Source organism: Eptatretus burgeri, chromosome 10 (genome assembly GCF_056783735.1).
Source record: "Eptatretus burgeri isolate ZD-2024b chromosome 10, Ebu_testis_v1, whole genome shotgun sequence".
Taxonomy (NCBI): domain Eukaryota; kingdom Metazoa; phylum Chordata; class Myxini; order Myxiniformes; family Myxinidae; genus Eptatretus; species Eptatretus burgeri.
The window spans coordinates 46,599,488-46,621,836 of NC_140970.1; the positions used below are offsets into that span (position 1 = coordinate 46,599,488).

Below are 22,349 nucleotides of genomic sequence, written 5' to 3' on the forward strand. Positions count from 1 at the left end.
GTTCGATGAGTCAACAGACGTCAGTTTTTGTAGTCAGTTATTAGTATTTGTGCGGTATGTGAAGGAGAAAGAAGTGGTGGAAGAATTCTTGTTTTGTGAACCATTGACAACCACAAAAGCAATTGATGTGTTCAATATCGTCAAGGATTTCTTCTTGAAGCACGGGATGTCTCTCGACATGTGTGGTTCACTTTGCACCGATGGAGCTCCTGCCATGCTTGGAAACAAATCAGGCTTTGCTGCTCGTGTGAAAAAGGAGCTGCCTCACGTCACAGCCACCCACTGTGTGCTGCATCGCCATGCCCTTGCAGCTAAGACATTACCAGAACAACTGAAAAATGTGTTGTCAATTGTTGTGAGTGCAGTAAACTTTATCAGAGGACAAGCCTTGTATCACCGTCTCTTCAAAGTTTTTTGTGACGAAATTGGAGCTGAACACAATGTTCTTCTTTACCACACAGAGGTGAGGTGGCTATCCCGTGGCCGAGTGCTTACTCATGTTTTCGAACTGCACAAAGAAATCCAGCAGTTTCTTAGACAGCGAGGCAGTGGCATAGCAGAGCACTTTGAAAATGAGAAGTTCGTTTTGTCCCTGGCATACCTGGCAGATATATTCAGCCACCTCAACGCGTTGAACACCTCCATCCAGGGTGCAGGGATGAACATGATCACAGCCAGGGAAAAGATGTCTGCCTTCACTAATAAACTTCCAATCTGGATAAATCGCATTGGGTCTGGAAACTATGCAAATTTTCCAAAGCTTGATGAAGTTTCTAATGCAGAAAATTTATTACTCATTGTGACTGAAATGAAAGAACATTTGCAGGTGCTGAGTCAGTCCTTGCAGGGATACTTTCAGCATGGAGAGGTTTCTGTTTCACAGGGATGGATGCAGGACCCATTTGTTTTCAACCAAGATTCCATGGATGATAATGATGAAATGAAAGAAGATCTAGTTGAGATGAAAGCCAGTCATAAAATCAAAATGGAGTTTGATTCAATGCAGTTAGATACCTTCTGGTATGCACAACTCAACACATTCCCCCAGTTAGCAGAGAGCTTTGGAGGTCCTTGTGCCATTTGCGACTACCTACTTATGTGAAACTGGTTTTTCAACTCTCGTACACATCAAAACCAAGGCCAGGAATCGTTTGGATGCAAGTGATGACATGCATGTGGCTATCTCAAAAAAAGAACGTCGTTTCAGCATGATCATTGATGAAAAACAACAACAAAAGAGCCATTAGTAATATGTCTGATTGTCGGTGTACTGTGCAAGTACGGTTGAACTTGAAAGGCTATTTTTGTATTCAGTATATTTGCATGTATTCAACGCATTGTATAATATAAGGAATTATATTCATTACATTGTATTTCATATCAATTATTATAATTTCATTTATTGCCGTAAGTCATTTTAGACAGGGGGTACGGGGAAATATTATGAAAGCTCAAGGGGTACGAGCACTTAAAAAGGTTAAGAACCACTGCCCTAAAGGCACAAATTGTGTGATGAACATATTGTGAAACAGAAGTCATACTAGTTGCAACTCTCAACTTGGCAAATGAATGGCTGTTAAACCAACCAACCACAACCTTCAAAATAAGTGGAAATGTATCTGGCAAGGTGACTGTACATTCAAATATAAACTACAGCAAGAAACATATAGTGGAAGAAATGCAAAAAAATTGGTCTATCGATTTGAAATAACATGATTAAAGATCAAAACTTCAAGGTCCACAGAATCAGAATTTTTTTTTTTTTAATGTGGTGATGTTGATTTGCAAGTAATAAACAAAGAACTAAATGTGGATTTTAATTATAATAATTTTTTGAGGTGGTAAAGTTTATTTTTACAGCCAACCTGGCTGGTACTGCCTCTAAAAATTCCAGAAAACATCCATGGTCATTGCATGATTTATGTGATGTCATCACCAGTATGATTGACTCAGAACACAAAGGGTGATGGCTGCACAACTCGCTTTAGACTCGTCAGAAAGTGAATTTGACGAATCATTTTCTGATCAAGAATCCTCAGATAACGATAGTCAAAATCATGATGTAAATGTGCTGCCAGACCGTACATGCATGACCCTGAGGTGGAAATTGGTGATGACAGAGTGGGTGAAACACCTGGCGTTCACAATAGTCGTGGCAATGTCGAAGAAAAACTAGGCAATAACAACTGGTAAGTGGTAAATCATTGAGCGAGAATGTGGTAAATGTGGAGTTTAGTAATATTTTGATGCAATACTGTTGTGGGCCAGGGTTCGGTGGCGAGGACGACCGCCAGACGGAGCAGTCGGGCCGTCTCCCACCAAACACTGGAATTGAAAGGTTGTAACCCCGGTATAACTCCAAAGGTCACGGGTCCCTTAGCGGACCGTGGTCGCCAATATTAACAGCTCGAGGTAGGGTCCACTTGTCTAATTCCATTTTACCCAAGTACTCACACCGTCTAGCTACCGGGGAAACCACACCTTCGGCCGACTCTGTCCGAACCGAGTCGCATGTACCGACTCGGGTCCGGTGTACCGAGCGGGAGTTACCAGAGCCGCGCCGGACCAAATGACAACTTACGGCACCGACAGCCTCACTATTTCTCAAGCCCGCACTATGCTGGGTCAATGGAAGAAAACACGGGCAACGAACTGGAACATTTAACAAGAAGGTTTATTTATAAGGGAGGGAGACACAGAGCAGACTTAATCATGAATAAAATGCAATGTACAATGAAAAGAAAACACTTAAACAATTCTACTTAATGGACTGGCACCACACACACAGACGAAAATAAAACCCAGGTGTTTTATTAGACCCTCGCAGCCAGGGAGAGAGAGTTGGGGATCGCAGTTCACTTGGGTACCTGCATGTTGGAGGGAGGGGGTGTTCCACGGCGCGGCACCTGCCAATAGTCGTGCAGCTCAGTCCACGGTCACACACGTGGGGCTCGTGCCCGCGGAGGAACTCGACTTGAGTAGTCGGAGTCCCAGGGCGAGAATCAGGGTCACGGACAAGACCCAGCAAAACTCCAACGAACGCCTCACGCAGAGCTGCAACGAATCCTCCAACGAATGCCCCCAAAAAAACAATCCAGAGCTGACTTTCCCCACTCAGAACCCTCTTCAGGTGGGAGGGATTTCTTTCCTCGCCACTCGCCTCCTGATCGGACGGTTGCCCCTCATTGGACAGGCCCACGGTAGGCGGGGAAACTCCCACCTTTCTGGGGCGGAGTCGGAGCTGAGGCGATTGTAACTCCGCCTACCTCCTCACGTAAGGCCACGTGTGTAATGGCGACGGTGGAGCGAGGCGACGGTCCGCTGTTGTTGTTGTAGTTGATATATAAATTGTAACTATAAAATAACTCATAGCACACACACAAAATTCCCATTAGACAGAAGAAGGGACCCTGACTATAAACACATACTTATCAAAATAACTAAGCTTCGGGACTGCTGTCTGTTTGTGTGCAAATGGCTGCCAGATCCGTAACAATACTACTTCGCTGTAATAACTGTAGTCATGAAAAATGTGCTCATTTAAAAGCAAAAGGGAACACAATTGTCAACAACAGCAGCAAGGCTTATTCATTTTTTTCAATCACTTCAATTTTATTATTTTTTGACTCGATGACACGATTACTGTGTTTCGATGTATAAAGCGTATGTAGGCTGCATGTAAAAACAAATCCGGAAGCAAACGTTTTCTGAAGAAGACGTAGCGGATCACGTGATATATGATGTAATCCCATTGCCATTTTTTGGGCATAAAATGGCGATCACATTCAAGGCCCAGATTAGGTCAGATTATATCTGTGACTAACTACAGGTATCATGTAAACCTGTACTAACCTGTTCCATGGTCGGGTTGTCGGCGACTAAACAGTCTTCCCCACCGAGTTTCTTGGTGAGGAGGGTGTATGATATGGACACCCAGCAGCATGAAAAACAAAACCTGTCAAAGGCAGAGGAGCTCCTTGTGAGCAAACAGCCTTCCATATCTGGTGCCCAACTGTGTCTGCAGATGTCCTCCTGCAGTTGGGTGACTTTTTATTGGGAGGTTGGTGGCAGGATTTGCACTCCGGCCACCGTAAAACCATTCATTCAGAAAAACATACAAAAATCTGAAAAACCCACTCTGTGGGAGTACCTCTTGTGCAGCTGCCCTTTGCATGGCAGCTCACCGAATGACAGGATTGGAGCAAAGCCTTCGGGACCCCCAATCTTTGATGATAGGATGGGAAACCACGGGGTAACCTTCCCGGGTTAGATTGCGGTAGTGTGTGTCGGAGTGGTGCTGAGGTATCGTCCATCAGACGGCAGTCTCCTTGGATTAACCTGAAGCGGTCCCTTCGGGTGGGTGCCTGGAATGTCCTATCCCTAATATAAGAGAGGATGATCTCTTGTCTCTGTTATCATCTAGCTCAAGCGTTTGGATATTGGTATTGCAGCACTCTCTGAGGTTCGGAGACCGGATTGTGGTGAGATCTTGGCGGGTGGTTACACCTACTATTGGTCTGGTCGCTCTGGTGGCTACCATGCCTAAGGAGTTGCTGTGGATGTGTTCAATAAGCTGACTCCAATGATAATTGAGATAACACCGGTCAACGAGCGTATTATGAGACCAAGGATACGTCACTCTTTGGGTGTCGTTTCCCTGGTCTCTGTAAATGCTCTGACTAAGGCGAGTGATCTCACCGTGAAGGATGCATTCTACGCCACGCTCGAGTCTGTGGTTGATCAGTGCCCCAGGCGAGATACTCTTCTAGTCTTGGGGAATTGCAATGCATCGACTGGAACTGATCGGGTTGGTTATGAGACATGCATTGGTCCCCATGGGTCTGGAACTGTGAACCTGAGTAGCACTAAGTTCCTTGACCTTGTCAGAAGTCATGGACTTAAGGGAGCTGGTTCATGGTTTCAGCGTCCACAGGCTCATCACTGGACTTGGAATTCTAACGCTGGTGGTGTGGCAAAGGAGATTGACCATGTGCTCGTTGATGTTCGCTGGAGGATGATCCAGAACTACACAGTACATCGGAGTGCTGAGTTCCTCAATACTGACCACAGGCATGTTGTAGCAACTCTGAAGTTGCAGATTAAATAAAGGAGAATGGTACCATCCCAGCCTAGGCTGTATGTTGGCAAGCTCAAGGATGAGAGGGGAGCTGAGGAGTTTGGAAATGGGCTGAGTGAAGATTTGGGGGGTCTGGGTGCTTTGGGGAATCCTGAAGAGTTGTGGAGTGCCTTCAAGACCACGGTCCTTGATGTTGCCGGGAGATGTCTTTAAACTCACCAAAGGGCGAAGAAGAATTTTGTCTCTCAAGGGACAATGGATAACATTGACCAGAGTCGCAGGGCCAGGTTGAATGGCAGTGCTGAGCTGTTCAGGGAGCTGAGGCATAGAACTGGACGTGCACTGAGGGTGGACAAGGAGGCCAATGTGTGAATAATCTGTGAGGCAGTAGAGCACCACCTGTGGTCAGGTGATTCTTGTCCTGCTTACAGGGGAATTCGCGTATTGCATTCCTCCAAGCCTGTCCATCGGTGTACTGCAGTTAGAGCAGAGGGTGGTGGCTCTTAACAGAGGAGTCTGAAGTGAAGGCCCGCTGGGCCGGTTACTTTGAGCGGTTGCACTAGGCTGATCCACCAGCTATTGAGTTGGATGTCAGGGGTCTTACTATCCCTATTGCTGACCCTCCAATCAACTGTGATCCACCCTCGATTGTGGAAACACAGGCTGCGGTGAACCGGTTGAAATGAAGCGAAGCTCCTGGGATCTGTGGCATCCATGCTTAACTTCTCAAGGCTGGTGGAAATGCTGCACTCGTGTCGTTGCATGCAGTTCTCTGCTCTGCCTGGAACGCTAGCATCATCCAAATTGACTGGAAGAGGGACCTTGTTGTTCCTCTCTGGAAAGGGAAGGGTGATCGCCAGGACTGCAACAACGACCGAGAGTTGACGCTGCTCTCAGTGCCGGGAAAGGTCTTTGCTCGGACAATTCTTGATAGGGTTCGCCACCATCTGCTTGAGCACCAGCATCCAGAGCAGTCAGGCTTTACACCAAAGGCGTCAACAATTAACTGTATCCTTGCTCTTCAGGTCCTCACTTAATGCAGGCGAGAGTTTTGGCAGAGGCTGCTTGCAGCCAATGTTGATCTGTGGAAAGTGTTTGATTCAGGGAATCGGGATGTCCTCTGGAGGATTCTTGGTCTTCCAGGGGTGCCACCAAAACTGATGGATCTGATGTCTGACCTATACTCTGGTACTGAGAGTGCTGTGAGATGTGGTGGTATCATCTCTGACTTATTTCCAGTTGTTACTGGAGTTTGTCAAGGGTGTGTACTGGCCCCCACACTTTTCAGTGCTTTTTTGAACTGGATAATGGGGAGGATGTCGGCGAGATCAAGCTGTGGTGCATCATTTGGGAATGTCAAGATCTCTGACCTTGATTTCGCAGATGATGCAGTCATCTTTGCGGACACTGGATATCCTTTTGGGGCCCTCGAGGTGCTGAATGAGGGGTTGCAGCCGCTGGGAATATGGGTTTCCTGGGTCAAAACTAAGATCCAGGCTTTCAATGGAATTTTGGATGCTGCTATCCTGTCTGTAGCTGTTTGTGGCGAGGATGCTGTTGTCACGGAGAGATTCACTGACCGTGGCAGTGATATTCATGTCTCTACTGGCTGTGAGCCAGAGGTCAATAGACATCTGGGTCAGGCCTGGGAGTCATAGATTCAATGGATAATGGGGTGTGGAGCTGCTGGTACCTGTGCGGGCGGACGAAAGTCCGAGTCTTCAGGTCCTTGGTACTTCCAGTCTTGCTCTATGGATGTGAGATGAGACATAATTCCTTTGGTGCCAGGTCTCTTCGGAGAATCCTTGGCAATCACTGGTCAGACTTTGTGTCCAACGAGCGGTTGCTGAGAGAGACTCAAATGAGATTTGTTACCTGCATCGTCCATGAGCGTCAGCTGTGGCTATATGGACATGTGACTATTTTTCCTGATGCTGATCCTGCTCATCAGATTCTCTCAGTGAGGGAATCTCGTGAGTGGAGAAGGCCAATGGGCCGATCACGTGCCTCATGGTTGCAGCAGGTTGATAAGCATCTCAAGGAGATGGGGATGGGCCAGACATCTGGCTGGGGGATGGCCAGACGGAGGCCCCTGGAGTACCGGAGGAAAGTGGACGCAGCGACGCGCTGTTCCGGCCATACCTGACCTGGCATGCTCCCATACCTGACATGACCTAACATCGCCATTTTTGGGGACGGGGGTAATCGAGAGTACAAAGACACCAACAAACACTAAAATCTTCGTTTCAAGATATTGATTCACGAAAAAATATTTTCACGGAAAAAATAAGTGACCACTATATTCGTTATTGTTGTGTGTCTGTCTGTCTGTCTGTCTGTCTGTCTGTCTGTCTGTCTGTCTGTCTGTCTGTCTGTCTGTCTGTCTGTCTGTCTGTCTGTCTGTCTGTCTGTCTGTCTGTCTGTCTGTCTGTCTGTCTGTCCCCAGCATAGCTCCGTGGGTTTTGATCCGATCCTCATAAAATTTTGGTGGGAGGTTTATATCATGATCGAGTTGTGTTTTCCTGAGAATGGGCATGGTGCGCCCATTATGGGTGGAGCCACACCCAAAAAGATGTTTTTAGGGGGTAGCCGATTTCAATTTGCATCTTCTCCTAGGGGGTTTGTCGAATCTGACAGGAGTTTCAGTATTTGGCTTGCCCAATGGCACCTGCATAGCCCCACGGAACTCGATTTTTCATTTTCGTCCCAAGGTCAAGGTCACAAGGTCAGTAACTTAGAAAATTGCGAATTTGACATAAAAAAAATTATCTTCTCCGAGGGGTTTGTCGAATCTTGCAGGGGTTTCGGTATTTGGTGAGCCCAATGGCACCTGCATAGCCCCAAGGAGCTCGATTTTTCATTTTCGTCCCAAAGTCAAGGTCACAAGGTCACGAACTTTGAAAATTTTGACATAAAAATCATACGACCGCCCAAACTTTGAGAGCTCGGATGAAAATATTTTTTATGCATAATCTTGAGGTCATTCCCCACCTAAAGTCTTGAAACCATTTTGCTCTATCTCGAACACCTTGCCCGTGGGCCCCCTTCAAGTTTTTTTTTACGCTGATTTCATCAAAGTATGGATAATCCGAGGAGTGCGAAATGCTATATGGACTATATGACGTTATATTGTTCCTGGAATGTTCCAGAGGAAGTTTTGTACCAAAGGTCATAATCCTTGACTTTTGACCTTTAAAGTTCACAAAGGTCAAATTTTCAAAGTTGTGGGAATCGAACCGGGTTTTCGACCTTCTTCGACGAACTAACTCCATTAAGCTATAGCACGTATTCTGTTTCTTTATTTTAATGTCCACAACATTGTTTTGTGACCTTTAATGGTTATGCAAAGGTCAAATTTTTTAAGTTGTTGAACGAAACCGAGTTTTTGAAATTTTGCAGCTAATAACCTGTCACTCGTACCACATCATGTTGATCATTTTTATAACTTGGTCAAACATTATCACATTGTCTCATCCTTGACTTCTGAAACAATCTACATCGTCAAATACCGCTCGTGAACCATCGTCGTCTTCAGACTTGTTTATTACAAATTTACCAAAGAAAACCCAATGATTAAGTGTTAAGTAAAACCAACATAAATTTCTGATTCTGTGGACCTTGAAGATGACAAATGGTTAAAATGTGGCCAAATAAAGATGGCAAGTCTTGTTCCTTTCAGTCTCATTATAATACCATATTATTCGCAAATGAAGGCTTGTGCCAGTCGCTCTGCGTCGTCAAATAAGTTAAAAATGTATTTTATCAACTGAAAGCCGATAAGAGTACATTTATATCAATCATCGCGAGAAACGAGGTGCAACTGATGTTTCATTAGCCCATCAGAGCAAAACAGAGAAATGTGGGTGCAACGATTGTTACACATTGAAGGGAATGGGTCAAACATCAATTGGGCCAGAAAAGGGGCTAGGTATCCAAGAGCAAATGGCCAGGAGTAAAGAGCAAGGGCCTATTCAACTCCGACAAGCAAATGCTTGAAATGCCAGCCGCACCTCAATTCCCATGGTGGTCAACATCCTCTTGTTACCCTCGCCGAAGGAGAGGGTATTGCGCTTGGGTTCGTTTGTCTGTCTAGAAAGACTCTAGATGTATGCCTGCTTGTCCGCACTGAACGTTCGTGTTTTTCTCAGCAACCGCTTGTCGGATTGAGACGAAATTTTCACGATAGGTGCGACTACTCATGTAGAATGTTTTAGTGATGATTATGACATCATAGGTCACGTGGTGGGGCAGCCATGTTGGAAAAACTGAAAAACTTTGGACCTCTGAATCTCTGAAACCGCACCAAGAAAAAAATTGAAACGTGGCACATGGCAAGTACTCTTCATGGGGAATAAGTGTGATTTTTTGATGACGTCAAAGGTGCCTTCGTTATGATGTCATAATCGCATATGTAGAAACCACATCTGATCAGTATGAAAATGTTTGAGGGTCATCTTGCAATAAAATGGTCCACAGAAAAAAAATTGATGACGTCATCGGTCACTCGGCAGCCATATTGTTTAAAATAAAATAAAAAACACCTTCCAAAATCTTCGTTGAAGTGGCTGAACAGATTGAGGCAGAACTTTACATGTATGACCGCCTATCCATGAGGAACAAAAGGTTCACACATATGATGTCATAGTTTGGCAGCCATATTGGATTTACGCTAAAACCAATAAAAAATCTTCTTCTCCAGAATGGCTGGACAAAACGAGGGAATACTTCACACAAATATCCCCCAAGCCATGGGTGTACAAGTTTGTTCAGGAATAATTGATAGGTCACATGGTTTGGCAGCCATATTGGATTAAAGAAAAATATTAAATGTTTTCTCTGCAACTGCTTTATCAATCGACATGATACTTCACATTTATGATCTAGTAGTGATGGAAAATACATGTTTTTAAATTTCAATTTGATGAGATGCATGTGATCTGGCAGCCAGAATTATTTAATTTTTTGATATGGGTTATTTTTGTATTTTTTTTATTTTTAAAGGCTCACTTGGCTGTGCCTGGGTGGTTTTGAGGGTAGAGGAATAGCAGCTGAAATGCAAATCCTATTCAAGTTCCTCCTGATGACTTCATCTTTGATTTTGCTTTTTTTGGGTTCCTTCTGATTATTCAAATGCAGGACTGTACCAATTTGGTCTTCCATTTGATTTGAATTGAATTTATTTTAATCCCATTCTGAATTCAATTGAATGATGAATAATAATTTTTTAAAACGTCATGGGTCAGTCAGGTGTTCAATCAAAGCAGGGTTGCATCAAAGTGGGACATCTTGGTACCCGGTCATCACTGCGAGTAGTTATAAAGTGGCAGTTCTGATGATATCTCATGAATTACGTAACACACCAGCACACAAAACTACACAAAATACACCACACAAAAGCAATCCTGGCGAGGGTCTGCAATCTCTGGGTGCTCTTTTTCTCGTTGGTTTTAGATGTTAAAATCCATTGTCCCTGTTAATGTTTCCTTATGAAAATGCAAACAATAATAAGGAATTTAAGTAACAAAAGTGTAGAATGAAAGGAGTGTGACACCTTACCAATGTGTTGCTCCACATCGCACACAGAGAAGGAGGTGGAGGGAACAGCAAGACCAAGACCATCACGTTTAGCCACTAAGATAGGTAGATCAAAACCAGACTGCTCCAGAAATTGCATGCTCAGCTGGCTGCCATGAGGTTTCAACAGGATTTCATCAGCACTGTGAAACAAGCCATGAAAACACGTCCACCAAACGATCAAAGGAAAAGGAAAAAAAAAAATCAAAAACAAGAAAATTCCTGACATGCATCTCAATCAGTGTGTAGTGATGCATGTGAAAAGGAAAACCAAATGATGGTGAAAACGTCAATTTTTGAGAGGATAAACCCAAACCTTAAACTAATGCATGTCGACGGCCTCCCTTAACTCATTACATATTGAAGTGTTTCGCATATGCTCCATGCTTGCCAATCAGGCAAGGAATTGAAACCCAAATCAATTAGTGGAGAAAGAAGCAAGTTTAAACACCTCAACAAAACAGGCAGTTCTTGAGAGCATTTATCCCCACCCACTATCCCCCTCCCACCCCCCAAAATAAACAAAAACTATAAAACAACTTCAACGAGAGTGAAGTCGATGGCACGACATCTCAAATCCCCACGCTTCCCACCTAAAGCAAAGTAGAAAGTGGCAAAGAGTTCCACCAGAAATGAACCAACATCAAATTTTGAATTAAAAAAAAAAAATCTTGTTTTGACCCATGTGACCTAAATCCCCACCCAATAGGGCACGAGCCGGGGGTCAAATCCAAAAAAAAAAACGTTACATATTTCCTGCATTCTCCAATATTGATTGCATATACAAAGTTTTAATTTTAAAAAGGTTTCAAAATATGCCAAAAACTGCATTTTTTGAATGCACCAAAGGGCCCTAGGGGGTTAGGGCCAAAATTGATACTACTTCCATACCTTCTTGCCATGTGTACCCCCCCCCCCCCCCAAGTCCAAAAAGGGCATAACAGTGTGAAAAATTGAGGAAACGCCTTAAAACTCGAACTTGATCTGTAACTTATCATAATAAAGCCATGTACCAAGATTCAGTTGAATATTGTTATGTCTGTGGGGTAGATGGAGGCATTTCATAAGAAAGATAGAATTGTATAGAGTGGCTTGGTCGGTGGGTGTCAGAGACATCTCGATGTAAACCAAGTCGGGAAACTGTGAGCTTAAGTTGTTACGTGTCACCACACGGGGGTGGTGCTGCGTTAATTAGGTAGGGAGTAAGGATAATTTCCACCAGTATGTGAATGTCTCCTGTGAACTTTTCCTATGTTTTTGCATTTCAAGGCCGGCGATAAAAAGGGGTCACATCCTTAAAACAATAACAACCGAGTTGTATGTCCAAGCAAGCAAGAAACCCCACCTCCAAAAATAAGATATAGCAAACCATGCCCCCGGAGTGGATGATTGATGGGCGTGGCGTCGGAGAGGAGAGAGTGAGGATCGTAGTCAGAGAGTCTCGTGTTGGTTGACAAGAAGGCAGTCGAGACAAAGGTTCGGAGCGGGACAGAAGCGAGAGAGGCAGGATCGGCAGTTGAAAGAGAAGGGCATTACGGCTGGCTTTCCCTCAACATGGTGAGGACGGCTACATGATTCTTGTGTTCATGCTGAGACAAATTGGCTCGCATGGTGGAGCAAAACCTGGCCATTGACTGATGGCTGGATCGTGTGGGGACCAGCTTCGAAGCCTCGTCTTGCGCCATCGGGGAAGAGACGGCGCCACTTTTGCAAATTAGTGGTGTCGGCAAGGGCTATTGATGAATCAGGTTGTACGGCACTTCCGGAGTCCTGGTGCTGAGTATCACCGCCTGAATTACCTCCTGTACGTTTGCCCGCCCAGAGAGCGGCCAGGCGTCATTTTGGCCGCATTTTCCTGTGCAAGGACGAAGTGGTTTGGCGACCTTCAAGCTTCTGAAACTCACTTCTGGACCTGAAACTGAATGCTGGGAGAAAGGGAGGATTTTTCCATTATTTTATCTGTCCCCTTGTCTGTATTTAAGTCTGTGTGGAGGTGCCTCGGAATTAGATTTGATTTAACTCACGTTCCGTTTTGATTATAACCCTTTGAATTATTACCATTGTAAATATTAGATTTATTTTCATTAAACCCGGTATGTATTTAAGTTGCTTGTGTCTGTCTATTTGTTGTGGGTTCGAGATAAACCCCCTTGTGCTGTGCTTCCGTCTGTTCCGTCCTTGCCACCCTTTCCTTCCCACATGCGACATAATCTCCGAAAATTTCGGCTGTAAGCCTCAAAGGGAAATTGTTTGGCTATCCGGCAAGGTAGGGGCAAAACCCCCAGGACACGACAATATGTTAAAGGGTATGGGGGGACAAAAAAGCCTGGAAAACCACAGTAGGGAAGGAGAGATGGACAGACTGACAGATGAAGAGCAAACATATCATCAGGGGTTCACATAACTGGTAGACAGGTACTCATGCATGGTTAAAAAAAACAACATGCCGACTTCAAAGATGCTAAGAAAGCTCAAAAGCGTACGACCACAACAGAGGCTGTTGAGAGAAGGTTTTCCAAGCTGGTGTAGGTAAGGTTCTTCAGTGATTTCATCATTTAAGTATACAAAATTAGATTTATAAATTATAACAAGAAAATGTATTAGTTATATTATAACTTGTAGGATTTAAAAAAAAATAGATCCAAGGGGAACACGTGAGCGAAGAGGTGCAGAATCGTCCAAAAAAAACCAAACAAACAAATAAATAAAAGACCCGTATCTTGCCAAAAGGTGACCACGTGTGACTTCTTCAAGGTCACACTGAGGTGAACAGAGCTGCTATCCACCAGGAGTGACTCCTTGAGGAATATCTGCCTCCGAGAGATTCCGATGAGAATCGTTCTACAGAGTAACCATGAAAAATATGCTTTTTCCTCATAACGTCACCAAATGACGTCATAATGTCTCAAGCTTGACATATGGAGAAAGCACTCATCGAGGTGTTCAATTTGAGGTACTACACGATATGGTTCCTAAAACTTGAAAATTTGACCTTGGGGTCAAATATGTTTGACCTTAGGCGCTAACCATGAAGGTCAAGGCCAATCGCCACCAAAAATTAATCAGCTGAGCGCCAGACCATGAACTATATTCCCATGAAGTTTGAAGACGATCCGATCAAAATTACTCAAAAAATAAGGGTTTCGTCGACTCCCTTGATTTGCGAGAAAGTGACCTTGACCTTTGACCTTCAAAATTTTGTGCACTGAAGGGGACCTCTATAGGCCTCTGATATGCGAAGTTACAAAAATTTCCAATGACAACTGTGCTCTGCAGAGTGATTTATACGTGATTACAGACCAAAAAAAAAACATATTGTGACGTCCACGGGACTTGAACAGTCCCGCCAACGTAGAATGAGCCGAAACGATGGAGGCGATTTATTTGTTTATAACCCAAACATGGCGGTTCTAATCGCTCTACCGCAAACGGGACGAGGAAGGTGGCACGAGTCACTTTTCACTGAGTTCCAAAACACAGACAATTCCAATGAATATACAGTTCTCAATCCCTCTAAGGCACCAAGCAGACACAGACACACACACACACACACACACACACACACACACACACACACACACACACACACACACACACACACACACACACACACACACACACACACACACACACACACAAAACGTAGCTATTTCTGGTGGTCAGGCTGGACCGTGGTGTGGACGCAATTGTCCCTGGATCGGCGTCGGATGAGCCGGCCTTGCTCTCGTCAGGGGGGGCAGGAGAAACCGCAGTGCTGTCGACCTCCTGGACCTGGCCCAAGTCCGCTCACAGCCACCAGGGAACCAGCTCCGGCGCCAAGCCGCGAGCAGGAGAGGGAGGCAGGTCCGCCCGCCGCCCGACCCCGCACTCCGAGTCAGCAGAACCCCAGAGCCAACCGAGGTGAGGCACGAGGCTCAGCAAGGCTCCCAGACACGATCAAGAGCACGATCGACTCAGCACAGCAGCCAGGACGCTCTCTGCCGCCACAGCTTCCACACCAAAAAAACACGAGCGTTTTGGTTGTAATCTTCTTCTTCTTCTTTTTCGACCCCGAACAGAACCTTTTTATCCTTCGTCCTCGTCACTCCCAATCGAGCCGTTTATTGGCCCATCGCCATCGCCTTCCGCCAATCGTGATCACGGGGCGGAGCCATCCGCTGCACTGTCCTGTGACGTCACGGCCAGTCTTCAGAGAATACCAAAAGGGGTTTACGCAGACACACTTACCCTATCCCGTGTCCCTATCTAATTACGTGACATTTATCATTTCCCCCTTGAAGAAATGAACATTTACTTGACAACTTATCACCACTGAATTACTACTTATTACATCGAGATCCTGGTAAACTCGAACAGCATGGCATACCTAATTAAACATCCTAATTACCCTTTGAATGCATACCCCCCCCTCAAACGTAACAATATGAAGGTCAAGGCCAATCGCCACCAAAAATTAATCAGCGGAGCGCCAGACCATGAACTATATTCCCATGAAGTTTGAAGACGATCCGATCAAAATTACTGAAAAAATAAGGGTTTCGTCGACTCCCCTGATTTGCGCCAAAGTGACCTTGACCTTTGACCTTGACCTTAAAAATTTTGTGCACTGAAAGGGACCTCTAGAGGCCTCTGATATGCGAAGTTACAAAATTTTCCGATGATAACTGTGATCTGCAGAATTTTTTATACGTGATTACAGACAAAAAAAACAAAAAACAGACAAGCTGACTTACATATCTTGCAAAAACTTCGTTTTGGCAAGATAATAAATAGCGAGCAGTTTGTGAGTGTTTTGTCTGAAGTGGACGTTCTGAGAGAGCACTTACAGAGGAGTAATCTTATTTTTGTGTGTGTGATCATTTTTTTTTTTTGTGGAGTTCTACTGGAGCTTTCTGATGTAGGGTGTGATACACCAAAATGATAGCCATGACCTCCCGAGTTGATTACATGAATTAACTACCAAGAATGCAGAAGAATTCCCATGTTTTAAACGCACGCATGTTAAGGTGTATGAAGCAGCTTCATAGGTCCTTCTGTGGCATAGCATTCTAATTACAAAATAAATAACAAAAATAATGATAACATTGTAACAAAGCATATATTAATTAATTAATACTAATAATAACAATAAAAGTAAAAGTAGCATTTGGAAATAATAGTAACAAAGGTATAATCCCCATCCTGGCCCAAACACAGCTGGACTTGGTGAAAGGCAAACTAATGCTCAAGCAGTACGGCAGGCAGGTATGCTACAAGGCCCTGAAGACCAATGAAAATTTGGTCCGATGGACCAATGGACCCACTCGTGCATACAAAGCTGAGAGACGCTTAAAAAATTGGAGTGGTGCTTGGGAAAGCAGATGAGTGCACTTAAAGCCGACAGAAGTTATTTTTTCATGAGTACCAAACCATTTCTGCTTGTACTCATTGGAGAACCTAAAAAAAAAAATTGTGTGAACCTCTGCCGATAGTCCCCTACAGTGAGAGCGGTAGGGGAATAATAATGCATGGGAATGCCCTCTGCTCTTACCCCCTAAAGAGAACACTAGTTACACACCTTGGAAACATACGGCTTTTCAACTCCTTGATGAAAACTGGGGAGCCTGTATGCACAGGTTGTCCATCACCAGTCATCCCTCCTCCTATACTGCAACTCCCAACATCCATGAGCACCTCCACCTTCGCCGCTTGGTGCCGACGCCTACGCACTGCATGGCAAAATAAGCCAGGCGATCAGATGATGTCAGCATTTTAAAGGAAAATCTTAAGTGGAAAAAGGTCTGCACAATACATTGTTAGACTTAGAGATAGCAATGATTGCATTTAGCAAACTAGGGATTTAAAAATTGATGCAACCGATAAAATGGTCAGTGCAGGGCTCGTGATAGTGAAGAAAAGTGATGGTTTGTGTTTACAATGTTCAAATTTGTTCACGTTTTGGACAAAATACTTCATTGTTATTGAAACAAAAACTCACATACATGTACCGAATACGGATGTGCATCTAATTGAAGACCAGAATGGAGTCGATGGCACGCCATCGCAAATCCCCACTGAAAGCAAAGTTGTAAGATGGTAAAAATTTTCACCAGGAATGACCCAATATCAAATTTTGAGTTTAATTTTTTTTTTTCACTCTTTCGACTCCTATGACTCTAAGGCATGAACTGGAGGTCAAATCCCCCAAAAAAATGTTGATTGCATATACAAAGTTTCATGTAAAATGTGCCCCTAATTGCATTTTTTGGGGGTTGACCTTTTGAGGCAGGGCCAAAAATGATACTGATCTTCCACCTTTGTGCCACGTGGTGATCATAACTAACAAGTTTGGCGAATTTCTGCCCAACAGTTTAGGAGGAGATAGCGTGACGGACAGACGGACAGACACATAGATAGACGGAGACAGACGGACCCAATTACAATATCCCCCCCTCACCCCCGTTTTTTTTTTTTTCAAAAAATGTGGGGATAATAAGGATCAAAATATACTTACTGACAGACGGTCCATAAAGCTTTGCACAATTTGGACAGTGGTACAGATCAATATCAATCGATGCATGTTCTTCAACACCAACACAGCTGCACAAGGAGAAGCAGGTTGGAATACAGATATCAATGGTGGTACAACTTGCATCACAACCTAGGCTCACTTGTTTACGCCTTGTCGATAATAGTAACCTTGTACATTGCACATATCATTCTGTCTGCTGAATCTCCACCACAGAGCTGAAAAAAATCTAGACATCATGTGCACTATGCTGTCCATTTGCGCTGCTGAAGACATCAAGCCACCATCTTGCCCCTCCCCAGAGCACCAAATTTAACAATGTGACAGCCAGCACAGCTTAGCCACAAACTCATTCATTTCACTAATGTAGCCTTATTTGGAATTTTTTTTTAGCTAAAAACCAAGATTTTACATTCAGGTGAGCCGACAACGTATCTATTTCTTTCATCGTCACAGATAGCGCAAAGTTTTTGTTTTCATTTTCATCGTGAGCAGTACGTGATAAAACTAGTTAACTGGATGGTATTAACACGTGAAAATTGTGGGTCGTGGCTTTAGGAGGTTTATAAATTGGCGTAAATATTTTTATAGCAAAAAACAAAATTCTTGAGCATGAAGCGCATGAAACATGAGGAAAACTAGAAGGGCACTCGGTAGAGCACATACCTCCGCCATGTAATCCTTGAGAATCCTGATCCATGACGAACATATCGGGCCCAATACATTTTTGAAATATCATGCTACGTATATAGTACTGGGGCATTCCATGTCAAATGTACACACCCTCCTGACACTAATACCTCATTTTCTCCCCATATGTTGGTCATTTATTCACTTGGATGAAAAAACTCAAAATACCAACTTTTAGACCTGTGGGCCCATCGGGGCCCATTTTAGGGGCCCCCCAAATTTGGACGCCCCCGGCTGCCCCACAATCTTCCAGAGGCCATAATCACATGTTGTAGTGGTCCGATTTGGCTGATCTTGGGATCAAAATGCTCGTAAAAGTGAGATCTTTCCAATCGCATAAAGTAAAATCACTCCGAAACAGTGATTCAAAAAGTTATAGTTTAGGGCGCCCTTTGACCTTGGGCCCCCGCTCCCCAGCCAAACCGATGGTCCTGATTTTTTTCGTGTGAGATACCCCTTCGTATACTCCAACACCTCAGCATAAATGAAAATGGGATCTCAATGGGTTCAAGTGTGATGATGGTTTTATTGTTCGGGGACTCGGGTGCTGGACACACAATACGCCACAATACAGAGCACAATATTTGAACACAAGATTTCCAATACACTATATCAGTATATTATACATACATTTTCCACATGCAGGAACTGGAAGCGATTCTAGTAGGCGTAAGAGTTTTTCCTGGCATATTACAGTCAAGATTCTTTGCCAACCAATGTTTTATTTGACAGCTGTGTTTCTTTTTTACTGATTGTGTAGGTTCTACCTGTAGCAGCTTTTGGTTCTACAGAAAGAAGTATATCAGAAATGTCTAAAATGCAGTGATCTTCCATGTCAGGAAAAAAGAAAGTATTTGCGGGCCCGTTTGGATGAAGAAAATTCACTTTAACTTCATGAGTGTCCTGAAAGGCTTCCATGATGCAGGCAAGCCACCATTTTCCATCATAGTGCACTATGACATAACCTGAGAGTTTCCCGTTAAAAGTTGGTGTAGATTTTGAAATAGCTGACTCGATACGGTGTTCCTCGCTAAGGCTGAATTCGCGTAAAGAGCAGTTTCAGAAATAGGGATGAAAGCATGAAGTTTTTGAGTTCCAGCTATGGTTTTGGCCATTTTTAACCTTTCTTCCAGATTTCGTTCTTCCTCGTCATACGCCTATTGGATCCCATAACCGAACTTCATTTCATTCAAACCATTTTCAGCAAAGGCGAAAAGATCTTTTGGAGAAATAATTTGACTGTCATAAGGTCTACGCAGGCTCTCACGTGTTGCTTCTCGTTTGACTGTACCTCCCATGCCATCTGAAGGGCCCTTGCCATGACTTGTGGCAATAAAATGCCATTCTGCATCAATACCATACTCTGATTTGTGACGACATCGGTTTATGAAAGCTCTGCAATTCGTATATTGGCCAGCGCAACCATCTGAGAAATAGTAAAGTTTCTTTACATTTCTAAAGCTAGATTTCAAGTGTTCAATGAGCATTTTTTGGAAGAGGTGGACTGAGACAACGTCGTGAGTATTGCATTCTGATATAATCGTGAACGAATCGTGGTTTAATTTGCCATCGTCCGATTTGAAATAGTAAATCCAGGGGTGAATTGTCGCTTGAGAGCAGTTCCAATGGAATCCTTGGGCCGCATCCTGTACGACAAACGAATAGTTCTCTGAGAAGTCTCCAATAATGACAAATTTTCCTTCACAAATTTCGTCTTTCTTATTTTTCAGAAACTGAGATTGGGCCTTGGCAATGAAGTCGTGTCTCACTAATTTCACCGCGCGTTCACAGAATTGATTAATGAATTCTTCCAAAGGAAGGACCATGGAGCTCAGTTCAGATCTGTTGGTGGATGTCCACCGTTTAAACGGAATTTCATCAATATACTCTAGTTCATAAGCACTCAGTAGCTCGGTTTTGAAGTCTTCAATTGATGGGCAACTTTCACAAGTTCTCAAATAACATGCCGGTTGTGCTGGGTTACAAACTATGCGTGCTATCACATGATGATAGCGAGGAAGTTTGGCTATCTGTGGCATTTTGGAACCAAACATCATGAGTTTCACATTTTGATGTATCGTAACTACACATACACTGTGTGTACTGCCTGAACCGGCTAGGACACACTCCGAGGGACGGAGCATGGTGAACTTCGCGAATCCAACTTTCAAGCCAGGGTTCTTCTCTTTGAATTTCTGAAACGGTTCCTTGAGATTGTTTAGTACCAGGCGCTTTTGAATTTTGACTTTTCCATGTTCATTCCTGACCACCACACAGTCCTCTTTTCCCGGCATTATTCGGCTGAGTTCATAACTTCGGTAAAATTCGGTTACGGCGGATATCACTTCGTCAGGCAATATTTTACCCTGTTTGGGATTTGGAGACAATAGCATACCATTTTCTTTCTCTAAATTTTTGGCTTGCGCAGCCATTCTTTGGGAGCAACTGAATTCACTCATCATCCCTCTGATGCTCGTATTCCTAGCAAATATTGTCAGTATATGTATTTGCTCTGAACGGCTCGAAACAACGTATTTTTCTTTCAGGCTTTTGATCACCTCTGGCATGCAGTTTTCATCACATTTTGACGCTGTATTTTGTGTTTTCTCCGCAGTGCTTGGTCCAGCAACTAGTTCTAATTTCTTTTTGCACAGAATCTTCCACTTTACTACGCTTTTCAGGAACGTACCCTGGGTTCCTTTCCGCCTTTCATTTGTTGAATGGGCTTTCGCCTATCATCGATAGCGACTGGTTTAATAGGTCAACTTCTGCTTCTCGCTCAAAAACCTCCTCGTCCTAATCTGTCGAAATAGATTCTGCAATGCCTTCGATAGTACCTTCTGATGATAATTTCGAACTGGTCGAAGATGATTCTTCAATACGCTCTGGTGACAACTGAGAGTTTTTTCTGCACGAAGTACAAAGTCTGTCATCTTTTTTCACTTTTGAAGAAAATTTAATCAACATATCATTTGACACATTGCGTTGATCTTTTCGTTGTTTCGTTTTATGGCAGCTGAACGGATCGCAACAGTATTTTCGGAACTCCTTTCCATCTTCAGTCGCCATGCTTACTGCAAAAACTGAGATTAGCCCATTTATAACTTAATTCGATGAAAGTTATACAAAAAATGTACACTTAAAAATCAATAGACACAATAGGCAGAATAATTTTTCACAAATGATGCAATATATATATATATATATATATATATATATATATATATATATATATATATATATATATATATATATATATATAAAATAGTCGAGAGATGATGATTGTCAATTTCAGACATAAAGTCGCCTGCCAGCAGGTGACGTCATTGGAACGATGACGGCAAACGTCGCCCAATGTCGAATCAAGAATCAGTGATATGTGTACCCCGAACAATAAAACCATCATCACACTTGAACCCATTGAGATCCCATTTTCATTTATGCTGAGGTGTTGGAGTATATGAAGGGGTATTCTCACACGAAAAAAAATTGGGATCGTTGGTTTGGCTGGGGAGCGGGGGCCCAAAGTCAAAGGTCGCCCCAAACTATAACTTTTTGAATTACTGTTTCGGAGTGATTTTACTTTACGCGATTCTAAAGATCTCACTTTTACAAGCATTTTGATACCAAGATCATCCAAATCGGACCACTACAACCTGTGATATGGCCACTGGAAGATTGTGGGTCAACCGGAGACACCCAAATTTTGGGGGGCCCTAAAATGGGCCCCGATGGGCCCCCATGTCTGAAAATTGACACATAATGTTTTACCATGGATACAAACACTTGCACAAAAAGGAGTGAAATCTGAGACGGTGTCAAAATTTCGCTGAAAATGTGTACACTTGACATTTAACGCCTCTTTTTTTACAATTTAACTTGTGCACTAGTCACAGATTATTATACTGAATGAGCTTTGCTTTGCGCATTATGTAACGAGACACAATGAAGCTGAAAGATCGGATGACATGCCAAGCGAGCAAGAAAGGAGGGCCGACATATCCACTGGAACCAATGTCACACACCGCAGTGCATAAAAGAACATTGTGCACTGTGCATTATCAAGAGAGAAACTCAACAGCCATGTTCCTGCCACAACTGCAAGATCAATGACAACAACCCAGGACCAACAGATCTTTGATTAACCCGTGCTTTAACCAAAATGTGTCACAACTTCCTTCATAAGCTAGGTAACTGCACAAATTAAATAATTTAGCATTTTACAATGATCCAACCAGACAGCCAGGATGGTGCAGAGGTAGCACATCGGCCTTCGAGCAGTCTCCTCGAGGTTTGATTCCCAACCCAACTATAAACCATGGGATTTCACAGGCAGTTCACCGTCCCTCTGATGGACGTTAAGTTGGGTACGCCATCTGTTGGCATTAGCTGGTGGATGTTGAAAGTCCAGCAGTGTCTCTCTAAGAGTATGTGTCATTGGTAGCACACTGACTACTAAAATCAAATCTGAGTGCCTCAAGTCGATAATCCTGCCTGAGC

General features: G+C 43.6%; 1 protein-coding gene across 12 annotated transcripts in view; it reads right to left on the reverse strand.

Annotated features, from left to right (window-relative positions):
- The window catches only part of LOC147018471 (lysine-specific demethylase 7B-like), a 155,085-nt gene that overhangs the window by 126,857 nt on the left and 5,879 nt on the right, over positions 1 to 22,349 (reverse strand). For all 12 annotated transcript variants that reach the window (XR_015062405.1, XR_015062406.1, XR_015062407.1 and 9 more), the window contains exons 2-4: positions 17,145 to 17,230; positions 16,209 to 16,359; positions 10,634 to 10,794 (exon numbers count right to left, since the gene is read on the reverse strand). Coding sequence is in view for 9 of the 12 variants with exons in the window: in XM_085898114.1 (XP_085754240.1) it covers positions 10,634 to 10,794; positions 16,209 to 16,359; positions 17,145 to 17,230 (398 nt within the window). In the remaining 3 variants the exon portion in view is untranslated. The remainder of the gene's footprint in view (positions 1 to 10,633; positions 10,795 to 16,208; positions 16,360 to 17,144; positions 17,231 to 22,349) is intronic.